The 15,177-nt window shown below is 37.4% G+C and overlaps 1 protein-coding gene across 2 annotated transcripts in view; it reads right to left on the bottom strand.

The window, feature by feature from the left end:
* The window catches only part of LOC129792435 (fringe glycosyltransferase), a 114,064-nt gene that overhangs the window by 38,373 nt on the left and 60,514 nt on the right, over positions 1-15,177 (bottom strand). For both annotated transcript variants that reach the window (XM_055831498.1, XM_055831497.1), the window contains one exon: positions 9,316-9,582. In XM_055831498.1, coding sequence (XP_055687473.1) covers positions 9,316-9,582 — 267 coding nt within the window. The remainder of the gene's footprint in view (positions 1-9,315; positions 9,583-15,177) is intronic.

Raw genomic sequence — 15,177 nt, 5'->3', positions numbered from 1 at the left:
TCTTTTTTTGGAAATATTGCATTTTAATGGGGAGGCATTTGTGTCACAATATTTTACAAAAATCATGCTTTGATGGAAATTTATGGGATTTTTTAATTAGTATCTCCTCCTCATGGATTTTCATTGCTAATTGATTTCCAGCATGGTGGCTCATGGATCAACTTTCGCTCTTTTTTGCTCTTCCAACAGGAAATATCTTTTCGAACCATTTTTGGGCATCCGGAATGACTTTTTTTTTGTAGAACACTAAGAAACTGTCTGCTGAGTTTTTTTCTGACTTATAAATTACCCATAAATTGCAATAAAGCGACAAGATGTGATTTATTGAATTGATTTTTTGTTCAAGAGAGGGTTTATTAATCGATATGAAATTCTTCAAAGATTTCTTAAAAATTTTCTTTTTGATGAAATGTTTGGAAATAATTAAGGGGAAACGATAAAATTCAATATTTAAAGATATTTTTTTTTAGTTAGTTTTCCCGCTTTTCTGTGAATTTGACTTTTTAACGTGTAAACCCCTTTTTGGTTCTAAACACCACAAAACACTTTGATTGATCATTCATGTGCTTTTTGCATTAGAATATTATCTCTTCTCTCCCTACTCTCTCTATGAAAAATCACTTAAGCCGCACACCATCAGTTTTCCATGCATTATAATTTTTGGGCGGCAAATGACTCCGACATCCGAGATAGTGCTCTTCGCGCCCCGACTCACGATGGATGTTTAAGATTTTAATAAACATGTTGGGCGTTTACGCGCCGCTCTTTTTTTCTTCATCATGTTGTAATGTATAAAAACCCCCAAAAGAAACACCACACAACTGTAAAATGTATCAAAAACCAGCAGCCCAAAATGGAACATGTCTGGAAATATTATTTTATTATTAACATAATAAAATAGGTTTGAGAATGATGTGAAAAAAATTATACTTGAACCCATTTTTATGAGGTTCTTGAAATTCTCTTTGCGCCTCCCTCGTTAACTCTTCGCCTCCGCAGTACTTCTTCATTTTTTTCGTGCATTTTTTGTGATCCTTACAAAGTCACAGAGTTGATCTCTGGCGGAGTGAAATATGTGACATTCACGCGATATATGTAAATTGATCTCAGCGACACAAAGAAAGTGGAGTAGAAAGATCCATTGAGATCTTTTTATCGTAGCATTTTAGTTATGGCGTTTATGTAAATTAACGATCTTGCGAGAGTGACGGAAAAAAAATTCTTTCACCGTCTTTAAGAAAAAGAAAAAAAAATCTTATCATTCCTTCCTCCGAGTTTTGTAAAACAGTATGGGGAATTTTGTAGGTACGGGAATTTTTAATTAAACCCCATATCGTTATTTATTTTTGCATGGTTCTTTTCTTTTAGCATAAATCGTTAAGATTAGCAAATTGAAATTTTATTCAAATTCATCGCACTTCCTTCTTACGATGAAGATTGGCAAACATCTGGGGGATTTCTTTTCGGTTCTTTTCCCAGTGACTTATTCGTTTCAAAGAGAGAGATTCAAACACATTTTTTCTTTGATAAAACATCAAAAATAATTATCAAAGTTAAGAAAATAATTTTAAATTTAATTCCAATTTATTTACTATAAAATTCTCTTTGAATTGCAAGATTATTCGATCATACATAATTTGATTCCAGTGAATAAAGTTTTCTCGAAAGATGCAGCATTACCTGCACAAATTACTTTGTGTAGACACAGAATAAGGCAATCCCTACAATATAATCTTGTAGTGCAAATCAGAAACATTTCACGATCTTCTTCAGTAAAATATTTTGAGACTTGCATTTTATAATTTTCATGAGTGATTCAGTGCTTTGTTCCAGAAATGCTGAGTTGAGCTTCTCAATCAATAAACAGTCCCATTTTGTTTGCCTGATAGTGTCAAGCAAAGTGAGTGGAGATTATTAAATGTTTAGAGATATGATCATATGGCTCCTTGCCACTCTTCATCTTGAAATTCGATGCCATTTCCGATATGGGAATTGCTGATGCTACATGCTGCGAGCAAAAAAGTCCAGCCACACACACACGAGAAGTGCCCCGTCATTGTCTTCTAATTACCCACAGGGGTGGGCCTGGTGAGAAATAAGATCCTGTCGTGCACACTCTTGCCTTTGGCTTTGCTGTGGACGACGCAAAAATATAAGATTATGGCCAACGGGGGGAGGAAACAGTCTGTGTGGGCACATCACAATAATTTGGGGCTAAATTTTGCCATTTCGTCGCCTAAAATTCTTCTCGTTGCCATTCCACGACATCACCCTTCTGAGATATACCATGACGGCCATCATCAGCTCAAGCGTGAGAATATCAAACAAAAAGCTACTCTCTTAGCACGCACAGGCCAAATGCCGAAATGGGTCCAGACAAAGAGAATTGACCATTAAGGTAAACAACCCCCGAGATTGCCCCCTTGTCCCTTTTTTGCCCGTGGCGGCACCTTTAGGGTGCTCTATGTGAGAAATTTCTCTTTTTGGTACCTTCGTAACGTACACACGCACCATCCACCTCCATTTGCGCCTTTCTTATCTACCAAACACCAGCAATTCTCGCAACCTACCCCCTACCACTGTGCCCGCATAAATATTTAAAGTAGATGACTCTTCATCAACCCCCCGAACCGTGTGAAATCCCACATCTCGAAGGGAGACGAAGGAAATTTGTGAGTGATTCAACCTCAGACTAGCCCAATCTCATGTCCCTCTGCTGCTCACAGGCACTCAAGAGTAACCCCCATGGTGGAATTTGCCACTTAATTTCTCATCTATTCCACCCCCATACGTATCTTGCAAAATTTCACATTTCAACGACACTCCCACGTCATACTGCGGTGTTGCCTTTCACATGAGATATTCACCCCCAAAACTACGACCTATATGGCGATATATAATTAAACATTCAATGATTAATGCCGTTAATTGAATATCATCCTTCACAAAGGAGACAGTATGAATTTATTTTGGGAGACGGCTTTCTGCATGGGGTTGGAAACTTATTGAATTTCATCAACTATTCTGCACACCAACCACGTTGTTTGACAAAGTATCAGGATTCTCGTAATTAGCATGTTAAAGTGAGAATTTAATCATTGGGGATTTTGTGGAGTGCCTCTGTGCAAATTAAATTCAAAATTCAATCATCGTAAATTAGGGAAATTGGTTGTTATTGGTAGTTGATTTTAATTGAATTCTCACAATAAAATTGATTTCAAGGGCAATTACATTATTATAGGTAAAAAATTTACCCTTAAAAATAAAATTCCTTAACGGTGGAATCAGATTTTAACTTTATTTCTTCTAGTCCACAAAAATCTTATATTAGTAAAGACAATTTCAATGAAGAAAATGATAAATGTTGCAAAAAGAATTGGGCAATATTTCATTGAATTAATATACTAAATTAGCTGAATTCAAATTATCATTTCTTCCAACTGTGCACAATCAGAGCCAGCAGAATTTCAGCTTCTTCTCCTCAAACGTAAACTCAATGAATTGTCGCCATTTATTCACTTTGGGTTCTCACACAGGGGGAACTAATCACGCAATTCTTCACGTCTCATAGTGACAAAATCTCTGAATGATCTACATTTCCATCCGAGGACCCACCTCTCGGCCCCACCACTCCCCCTTTCCCAAACCATGTCCCGAAGTGAAATGAAATGCTATTTTCTTCTAATGAAACTCCCTGTTGTTGTTTTGATATCATGCTGCGATATCATGTTGTACATTTTCTCCGTTTCTCGTGTTATTTGGTTTTGATGAAAAATGAACGAAGATGGTGATGGGTGGCGAGGGCCATGGCGGGGCAGGAGGTTGTGTGTTTGGAGCAACAAGAGAGAAAATGAATGATCGATTCGATTGATAAATTGGGGCGACTCTGGCTCTTTCTCTTTATAATAATATACCAAAACATACAGATATAGCCATATGCTATACACAAAACTATGAGATGGAAACAAATGATCGCGAGATCTGGACAAAAGTGCTGGGTTATTGGCTCCTAATGATACTCTGTACTTGGTGAGGAGATGGGGATGGCGGGAGCATGACTCAGTCAATGGTCGCAATTGTTCCATCAACAGCCGGCACTGATTGAGGGGGGAGAAAATGTAAAATAAGAAAAATTCCGATCCCCTCTGCGCGTGGAGAATCTCCAGTGAAAATTCTGGGGATTTGTGATGCGCGTGGGAAGTTCCCATGGGCATCTGTGTGGTATGGCCATCTGCTCCCCGGATATACTCCAGCACACTAGGCCAAACGTGACAATGTGTCGCAGATGAGAATTAAATTCATTTGATGGCTTTCTTGAAGCAGCAGAAGAAAAAAAAATTCTTCAAAAAATCCCTCAAGAGAAAAGCGAAGAAGTTTTTGAGTGCAAGACGTTGGGATGACTTCCCCGATATTGTTGAGTTGTTTGATTTCACTATAAACACACAACAAAAAAATTTTCCCTTTTTAATACATTTTCACCTCTCCCAAAGCCATAGAGTGGCGCGGAGGTACAGATAAATAAACAGAAATGGAAAAAGCAAAGTGAATGTTCTGCAACTGACGGAATCTCTTTTATGCCCAATTGTCTTCTCAAGTGGGAAACACACCACTCCACATCCCAAGAATCCTGGAAATTCTCAAATACAAAAATATATTTCTTGAAAGTTTCTTGGCACTCGCCCAGCAGTCATAAAATTCTAAAAGCAAATATAACATACATTTTACAGAATCTTTGAAGAACAACTGAGGTGAATTGTGTTAATTTTCCAAGCCTCCACCATCACGCGGGATGGTTGCCCCCACAGTGGAAGTGTATATGTGGTCTTCATGTGACAGTAATTGCAAGAAAATTAAATAGACAAACACCCAATAATAAACATCTTACTGCACAATTCATCTTCCCTTGACTTTTTCACGCTGTGACCGTCCTCCGGTGGATGTGTTTATGGATAGCTAAATACCAAATAAAAGTAACACACTGGAAATTGTCTATGAGAATTGCATTAGCATTTTCTCAAGCACCTCTGAGTGGATATTCTTTAACACTTCTAAATGTTCTTTCTAAAAGCAGACCCCTCTAATGTGTAGTATATAGATTTCCTTGAGAACAACAGAAGCGATTGTTAAAGAACTTCATACTCAAGATGTAAACGCAAACTATGTGTCTGGGGGAGAATATTGCGTTATAATATTATTTTCCCGCCAGAGGGCTTATCATTCTGTGGAGACATCTAGTGGATTTTTTTGGTGGAGAAAATCAAAACCTTTCAATTTAATTAACTTTCCCAACTTTGATCTAATCTAATTTTAATTTGTTTTAAAATAATTTCAATTTTTAAAGCTTTCGACATTTTTTGACCCACTTGAACCCTCTATCAGAGTTCAAAAATGAAATTTCTCGTCTTTTTATCTTCACCCAAAACGGCAAAGAATACCTTCCATATCAAGTTAATTCATCGCATTCACAAACACACATTTTTCCCATCAGAGTGCATTCTTATGCCCGCACATGACATCTCAGATCTTGCTTTAGGTGCTTCGTCAGCAGCTTCCTTATCATCATTTCAACAGTGGGCGTCATCAGACGTTAATTCACTGCGACGGAATTGCTAAAAGCAAAAAAAAAGAAGCAGGGACTGAGCAAGATCAAAGAAGGAGACAAATAAAATGATGAAAATTGTATATTGAATTGTAAAGTAATTGTGTCTGTGCCGTTTTTGGCCTTTGCCAATGGGATGATGATTTTTCCCAATCAAAAAGGCTCGCGATGGCATTTAATTTGCTATTCCGTTCGCGTCTGAGGCATTATTTAATGCAGTACCTCCATCATCCTCCACAATGTCTCTGTTCTATATCTCTCACAGTACTGCTGTGATCTCTTGGGGCAAGGTGAAAAAAAGTGCTCCATTGCCAGGTATTTTGTCTTATATGTTGGCCTCGAGAAAATTGCGTTAAATTTCATCGTATTGCGCGCACTCATCCCTAATGAGAGAACTTTCCGTCCTGGCGACTTCATAAATATTTCAACAGGGAGACGGACCAAATGAGCCCGGGAAGACGATGATGATGAGTGTGAGATAAGAATGAAACTGAAGAATCCAATATTATGTGTGTATTTGGATTTTTCGGATGAAATCCAACATGAAGAAGTCCCCGCAAGCGAGAGTTGGCCTTTGAGGTGCACACACATTTCTCCCAAATGGACGTTTGTACCACAAATCACGTCCATAGCCTTTATTATTTGGTCGTGGGGTATCCCCTTTTCGTCAGCATGACCCCTTTGTTGCGCGCAGTTGCATTCGGTAGGATGCAATGATGAAAATTCAGCAAAAGCCGCGGTGTACCTTCGTGTTTGTTATCAATCATCCAAGAAATTGATATGGTAGATCGTATTAATTACACTACAAACTCTTCTCCACAATAACCCTCGCGCATCTCTTGCACACCCATTCTTCTTCCTCATCTTCCAATGCAATTTCTGTATGGGCTTCCATGTGACGCTGTGGTAGCAAATTGTTCACGTTCTCGCGGTTTTTCAAGCACCTTCACCACGTACTTCTTGCGGTGCTGCACAACAGCTCTTTCGCACTGCTATTCATTTTATTATTTTTTGATAAATAACGAGAATGATGCGATGAGACCGCAAACACCGTATACGCGAAATTGCAACCCATGGAAAGCTGACCACACAAAAAAAACACAGGTGAGGGCTATTGATCGGATTGGAAATTACCTTTTCGCAACATGAGGCGATGAATCCGCACCAGATTGAAGATTAAAGTCGTATTTCCTCCAATAAGAATTTCATATGTATATTGGCAAAATGTGGAGAGAACAGATGTGTAGCACCAGAAATGATTTGGAGATGAATATGAATTTTTAATTTATATACGATACGCTTCAGGAGTTGAATTCTAACGTTTTTTTTTTCAATGGTACGTACAATATCGAACGGATTGATTAATGAAGAATATGGTGAATCATTCGCTATACAGCATGAAAGAACATGAATTATTAGGAATGAAACAAATCGTTTAGATTGAATTACCAGGCGCCTCCATCTTTCTGATTTAGAAAATCATTTTTTTTATTATCTCTATATCAGCGCCATCTCTTGAGAATTTGCTTTCCAGCAATACAACTCCAGCATTTTTGCCATTAATTTTCAACGATTTCCATCACAATACCATCAATTTGCTAAAATAACAACCCCCCAGAGCGAGTGAAAGAAGGAAGAGTAATTGTTGGTGAAAAAAAAGAGGTCAAAGCTCTATAGTAATTATATCCACATCTTCAACGAGGAAAATATTCATCATTTAAACGTACAATATACAGTGTCGAGAAAAATAATAGGACCACCAATATAGGTTTTAAATGTACCCTTGACTTCAATCGCCGTTGTATACTGCCAAAGAGAGAGATGAGGGAGCAAGATTGGATCCAAACACAGTACATTTCGATATTTCAGAGCGTTTCAATCAGATTGAATTTTAACTCACCAAGCATTTCAATATACTATACACTAAAAGTGATTCTGCAGAAGGAATTTATTGGGATGATGTGGCTTCTGGAAATCAATCGTCTTTTCAATTTCCACCAAATATGCATGGATGCTGTCAGGAATGACAAATATTCATTAGCTTGGATGTTCTCAAAAAGGCACGATCGTGTTACATAAATCGCGCGCGGTGAATCTTCATATGGGGAGGTACCATATTTGCTAGCAATGCATGGCTACTCTTTCTCTAGCATATGGGTGCTGGTTCTGTTGGGATTTGCAATTTTGCTGCAATTTTTCATTGCTATGATGGTAGCATAAAAAAACCACTAAAGGGAATTATTTTGCTGAAAATGCGGGAAAACCTGCGGGTTTCTGCGGTTGTCCTGTCCACGTTTAAAAGCGGTATAGGGTACCTCTACACACAAACCAGGAGTGGCAGGCAAGTGAGTCTGGACACGAGATTTCTCTAGCTCTTGAAGTTTTAGCACTCTATATAGATGAATTTTTATCAGTCGAGTGGCTTTTTCATATTGTGTTGGCTCTTAGTGAGAGAGTATAAAAGAGGATGATGGAAGGAGTGAGAAGGCACACACAATGAGATATTGAACCACCTGCATGAATAAAACATTGTGCTGGCGCATTGTATGCAAAATTCCAAGCAAAAGACGTGAAAAAAACCATATCAAATGTAATACAGACGGAACTTTGCTACAAAGGCAGAAAGGAGAGATTTTTTCCACCATTACGGCATTCATCTATTAATATATAAAACATATGCAAGAAGAGCGAAAAAAAAATTCACCTTCTTTTGCCCTCGCTCTATACATCTTCGTGTTGTCCAAAAGACATAACTCATGTGGCCAATTTCTTGCTATTATGTTCAATACGAAAATCAGGAGGAAAGTATACACTATAACATAGCAAACTTTAATATCATAATTTATGTTAACAATACAAGGGGAATTTTTAATAGCATTTGAAGAATATTCTTACAGTGTCTTCCGTTCTTGTCTTTTATGTTGAATATGTGACATTGGGTTTCCCCCCGTTTTCTGGTGGCACGTTATGCCTCGTTGAGCAGAAAGCTATCACGACAGAGATTCTTTTCTCGTGTATACTCATTCCTTTTCCTTGTTCACACAAGGAGGAAGTCAAAACAAATATTCGGCATATGCGAGGAAGGAGGAGGAATTTTCACAAATTTCAAATTTTACGCCTCGACAACTGAAAACACCCAAAGAATTTTCCAATTTGTTTTCCACCCCGTCTGCAACCTTTAGCATATACACAGAAGGAGTTCAAGCCAAGTTCAGTCGCACTACATAAGATTTTATTTGCATAAAAACCATGGAAAGATCTGGGCTCTCAAGACAGGGTGAAATTCATTGTGTTTTGAAGAAAATTACTTCTCTTAAGAATCTTCGAATAGTTGTTATTGTTCTTGAAATAGTCATAGAAAATTATTTTCAATTTTTTCTAACGTTTGCAATTTCTTTTTATTTATAATTCTTAATTTTCCTAAAAGCTTTTAACGCTGGAGTTTAGAATTATTTTATTAATTTCTTTACTAAAATGTTTCAAATTATAGATTTCTTAATTCAATTTAAAAGAAAAAAGTTCTTCAGATTAAAACTCTTCTTGAATAAATTACAGTGTGGTACATCAAAGAGAAATTACAATCCTCCTTCAGTACACCAAAAATGAGACACTTAACTAAAAGAGACAACAAGGAGACACCCTAATTGGTGGTCTTGTGAAGAGAGAACTTTAGGTGTTGTAATCAAAAGGGCGCGGTAAAGAAGGGGAAAACGTACCTGATATTTTGCCAGCTGGAACCACGTTTTGATAATGAGTGCCAGCCTTGTGTCGTGATTCCCCTTCGTTGTCTTAACACTTATAAAGATATCATCCAATTCCGTAGTGGGTGGTTTCGGGGTACCCGTCACGGTACCCTGACTCAGATCCAGATAGCCACCCTGGGTCATTTTGGTCGTGTACAGCGTCTTATCATCTGCCTGTGGCACATTTGAGGAGGCATTTTGCAATACTGCTGGTGATGCAGTGTTGACCAGTGGAAGATTCTGGAGGGAAAAATAAATAGTAAAAACTTTAACCTCATTCACCTCAAATATTTGCTTTTCTTCGCGCTCTTCTTCCTCGTTTTTCGAGTTCGCATATCTATATTATGTCTGTCTTTGAATTCAACCCTCTGCGCGAGTTGAATTTCATGGAATGTGAGATGTTCGGTTGTGCTGGATGGGAGAAGACAAATAAAGAAGACTTTATTGTACCAGACAGGAGGGACATGTGGGATTATGAATCATCTTCGCAGCAGGTGCAGCCACAATTGTCACGAATTGCTCGTGAATCTGAGCTCCTCTCCAATTTCCTTCACAAGAAATTTTTGCATTTGAGCAAATGCGAACTTCCGAGAAATGATATTGATTTCCAGATGGATGTGACTTTTTCTCCCAGTGTGAAATGTTGCAAGATGATGTGTGTTTTTAGAGGAAAACCAATTTCAGTAATGGACTTGTTGACATTCAATTTTGCATATACCCCTCTTGGGATGGTGTGCACTTAAGAACATGCAGTGAGTAAGTTGTAGGAATTTTAAGAAGAAAGCACAATTCATGAATATTTTGTCTCTTTAAACTACATAAATTTTGTATGCAAAGTATTAAATGAAAATATTTATTTCTCCCATTTTCTGCATTTTTGTCTCAAAGTGCACCTCCTAAAAAAGCACCAGAGGATTTGCAAATTAAATAGAGATAAACTTTGGTCGTATTGAAGCAACATAAAGTAAAGCACGAGGCACTTTACTATCAGTTTCCGGTGAAAACCAATTGATAGGGAAATTTGTTGATATATACATTACAGAGAGAGCTAATATTTGTGAAACAGAGAGACCCACTTTATGCAAATTCTTATGCGGAGGAGACGCACCCGCAGATAAGATAAAGAGCAGACTTTGTTCATATTGAGACAATTTCGTTCATCCATCCATTTCTTCGGTGCCAAACCTCCACTGCTGGCTGATAATCCGCCCCAACCCAAATGCAAAGAAATTAAACTCTGGCACGAGAGCTTGTGCGTGGCATAAATTGCACATTTATATTGTTATTACTCTGGGTGTCTGCACAGTTTCTCTGCCTTCTTTTTTTCTGTCAACCCGAGTGCACCAAACTTTATACCCAGAATCCGTACAGAAGAAACTTGAGAACGAAAAAATTCCCGACTGTGTAGGTGGTTTGTGGGTTGAAGTTGGTCGAGTCGGTGAGCATCCAGAAAGGCATTAAAGATTTTTGCACTTCTTTCAATTTTGCTTTCTTTGTCATTCTTTACACCACTTTATACCCTCGTCGATCGATACTTGTGTCTTTTAGCTTCTCTCTGGGTGATATCACCATTACAAAGTATCGAAGACATGTCATTGTGAACGGCCAGACGATTCAAGCCAAAGGAGCAAGATGCAAAATTCATATGGAAAATGGTTGTGGGGAGTAATTAAAAGCGTACCACAGGGTGATATTTTAAAACAAAATGGCATTTTAACACGATGCTTAGTGGCACGATAATTGCAAATCATAATGGTCATTTCGATGGCCATTAGAGTTCAATTTTACGAAGCACTAAAAGTATTTATTAATAAAACTATTCACTGAAATTCAATTTTAAAAATTATACATGTTAAATGTATGTAGTAGTTTTTATTAAATTTTTATAGACGCGAACAATCAAATAATTAAATCAAATATTTGTTGTGGATAATTGTTCCATCAAAAATAATCAAGAGAAAAGAATTGTTTATTTAATATTTAATAATATCATGCAATAAATTCATTATTATCAACATGAAATTTCAGCATTAATCCTTCTTTCATTGTTAACAAAATTATGAGCAAGGATTAATTAAAAACCAGGAAATTCCACGAAAATAATAGGAACAAATGTACCCTCTCTCAATTATAGTAAAAAAGTTGTAAATTGACCATTTTCTAATGCAGAGACATCTAGTGACTAATCATTGGCTCAAAAAATGACAACAATTTTTCCCCGTTGGCGCATTAATTCAAAATGAAAATTTATACAAACATCTATGTATTATACATATATAATGCGACATTAATGCTCTGTCATAACCCGGATTAAAGACGAAAAAAAACGTGATATGGGTGTAATTTTATCCAAAAAAAAACATTCCCGACAGTAATTTTATTACACATTTTTGCTCATAAAGAAAAAACGTCCCAATCGATGCTTGAATGTCATTTTCGTACCGTTTTCCATCAATTTTATATTCACCACAATTTTTTCTTGAATGAAGAGAATCCCACATCGCGAAGGAGCTCACAATACAATCAGTATTTTATATGAGTGAAAGATGCGTCCAAAAATGACAATGGCGCGCAGGAATGAAAAGAGCTGTTTTTTCTTCTTCAATGATAAATTGCCTTTCTGTAAAAAAAAAATTCAAAATGAATCTTTTCACATGGCATTTAATTCCGTGTTCTTTTATTGATTGATTTCATTGTGGTGTTTAAAATTTAACGTTTTTGGCTGCAATAAAAATGTGATTTCGATAGTAAAAGCATTGGGCATCGCAGCAGTTGGTCGCACATAACATTTGTCAATTAAAATTTTAGTGTTGAGCCCATAAAACAATAATTTGATTTTATAGTTTTTCTTCTTTTTATCCGTCGTGCTCGCGATATCACAAAGTGCCCATTCTATTGGCATGCCCGATCTCTGTGTGCTTTAAAAAATCTCCACTCTGGCGAGGTGAAGACAGACCACCCTCTCACCTCTCTCCGCGTCCGAAATCAGCCAATTCAATTACATTTTAACAATCACCTTTGATGAGCCTTTTATCTCCCCCTTTTGTCCGTCTGATTCAATTAACATGAAAGAATCCACGGGATTTTCATTGATTTATTTCACATGATATTCAATTTGAACGATATCCACGGGGATACCTTTTCACACAAGATGCTCTCTCAATAACTCCGATGGTACAATTTGATGCCGCGTCAAGCAAACAAAAAAAAACTAAGACAAGTCAGAGCGCCAAGAAAACCAGCTCTTGGTGGACGACCGAAGTTTAAAACAATTCCCATAAATAAGCGTCACAGCAGTTGGCCTCCCCTGTGTCATGGGGCGGCAGAGTTGTAAAAAAAAATCCGCACAGTGTCATTCTGTGGCTATTTCGGTAGCACCTCTCTGGAATTTCACGGTCTCTCCCTGGCCTCTGGGCATCCCATATGCTTATTGTGGTAGGTACTATAGACCACCATATTATTTGAATTTCATCCATCCCCGCGCCACCAATTCCTTCGGTGTGTGATCTCAATCTCAACTGGATCTCAACGAAATACCGCGAAAGAACGAATCACAATGGTGGCGATAAAATTGCATGTGTGATGAATTGATAGTGGAAGAGAGGTCACATCTCAATTAGGGTACACCACACTTTCGGATGCTGCTAATCAACTTGTTGTTGCAGCACGAAAGAGGAAAAATCTCCACACTACGATCTTCTCAATTTGTATGCGGAGAGAATTGAGTTCACCACCCTCTTCAATTGATTTTTGTACATATAAGTACAATGAGCAGAGCTGATAATGGCTATGCTCAACAGTTTGAAGATCATTCGTCTTGCATAAGGGGTGCAAAGAAATACAATGGAGGCTTCTTTTATTTGCCTTTCTTCGAAGAAAATTATTTTGTAATGAATGTAACTGATGCTATATATTTCGCTATATATATTTTGCTATAATACAGCTTACGGAAAGTACACAAAGCAAAGAAAATGTATGCATATTTAATACAATGGGCATATCCGGGTTAAGCAAACCTTCGAAATATGAGGTGGAAAAAAATCTCCGTATAGCCATACCCTAAAAACAGCTTAATCAAAAGCAAATTAATCAATCATGATCCATTTAATTGGGTTTTCATGTCCCACACTTGAAAATTTTCGACCCCTCGGGGCATTCAATTGATCTGCTATCTTGAAAAATGGATATCTGTCTCAACTCTGACGGTGTCACTCTCAACTGGGGGTTTGGGACATGTAAAATAGTCCACAAGCAATTTATAGAGCTCATACAGTGAGTGGCTGGTGAGGCGAAAGCTTCTGATTTGATTGTCATGCGGCGACGAGGGAGCCTGGCGATGAATTGTTTTGAGCGGAAACAAACAATAAAGTGGTCACCAAGATTGGCTTAAATGGCATCAAGAGTGATGCTCCACTCGGTAATGGCAAAATTTTCAAAATTTCCAACATTTTGATGGGCCCTATGGACGTGAAGTTCGCGGCCGTAAAATATTAAAATTAAAAAAAAAACATTTTGATGGCGGGAAAAGAACTCAAGCATCAATTATATTGCCTCTTTCCCCGTTCAACTGAGAAACAATAGAATTAGTCCAATATTCTTCCCCCTTCGCATTGTCTTCTCCACCATCGCCTCTCGATCTTATGTTTTGTCATTTTCACCAAAAGGGAACCCTCAGAGGAGTACCTACATCTTATATATCCAAATAGAGAAAATTACACAGTTGGATCCTTCGGGAGGGGCTATAAATCAAAATTGCTACAAGATGCTGAATATATAGTGGAAGTTTATTAATTTTCTTGGGGATTTCTTGGGTTCCCCGCTCTTTTTGGGTTCTCTCAGGCAAGATTTGTCTGCACGCGGGGGGTTTCTGAATCCAGAGGTGTGGGCGCGACAACGGATTAGATAATAGAGCTCTAATTGTGTTCACAATGACCCAAAATTCTCTATGCCAAAACACTCCCAGATATTCTGAGAAAAATATGCTTTTGTGCGTTTTTTTTTTCATCATGTGAGCATTGCGTGAATTCTGCAATTTAATGGAAGAATCTCGCAGCCAAAACGCGATCCCATCGAGCACGTAACGGACAGGGTTCTGGTTCCCAAAAAACCAAGAAAAAAAAGCAAGAGCACAGAAATTTGAAGCATAATCTGGAGGGCATAAATACAGATGATATGGTGCGCAAAAAGAACATCGCACCGATGAAAACACATGCATGGAGGACGACACATTTATGCAAATAAAACCCGTTTAAAAGCTAGAGGCGAACTTTCGTGTAAACCAGCATTTGCCCTCTCTTTGCAATTTCAACCCATGCTCGACCTTTTTAGGGGGTGGTGAGGAGGTGAAATGAACCCGAAACAGCGGCTAAATGAAATTCTCTCATGGGCAGTATGGCGAAAAAAACGCATGATGGAATATGAAGTGGTTCAAAAGTTGTTGAATGTTTTTAAAAGCTTTTACAATTTTTTGACTGTGAGAAAAAGCAAAAAAAAAAAACAGCATAACATTTGTTATTTTAACAGACTATTGACTTAAAATCTTCATTAAAGTATTTATTTAAAGTGAAAATCAGATAATGAAAGCAAAAAATCACAGATTTACAATTAATCGTGTAGGAAAATTAAAATAATATTGAATCAAGCTAAGAATTTAAAGCTTTAGTATATGAGGAGCTTTTTATTAATCTTTGATTTCGGTGTTTCCTGAAGCTTCATCAGGTACAAAAGGTTATTTTTAAAAACAAGTAAATCATCAGATTTATTGACTCATTTTTCATTATTAGTTTAATTTTAATGAAAATGAGTTTTAAATTTTGAAAGGATGTTATGCACAAT

Source organism: Lutzomyia longipalpis, chromosome 3 (genome assembly GCF_024334085.1).
Source record: "Lutzomyia longipalpis isolate SR_M1_2022 chromosome 3, ASM2433408v1".
NCBI lineage: Eukaryota > Metazoa > Arthropoda > Insecta > Diptera > Psychodidae > Lutzomyia > Lutzomyia longipalpis.
The sequence above is the reverse complement of the archived record's forward strand: the minus strand, read 5'-3'. Positions and strand labels throughout refer to the sequence as shown.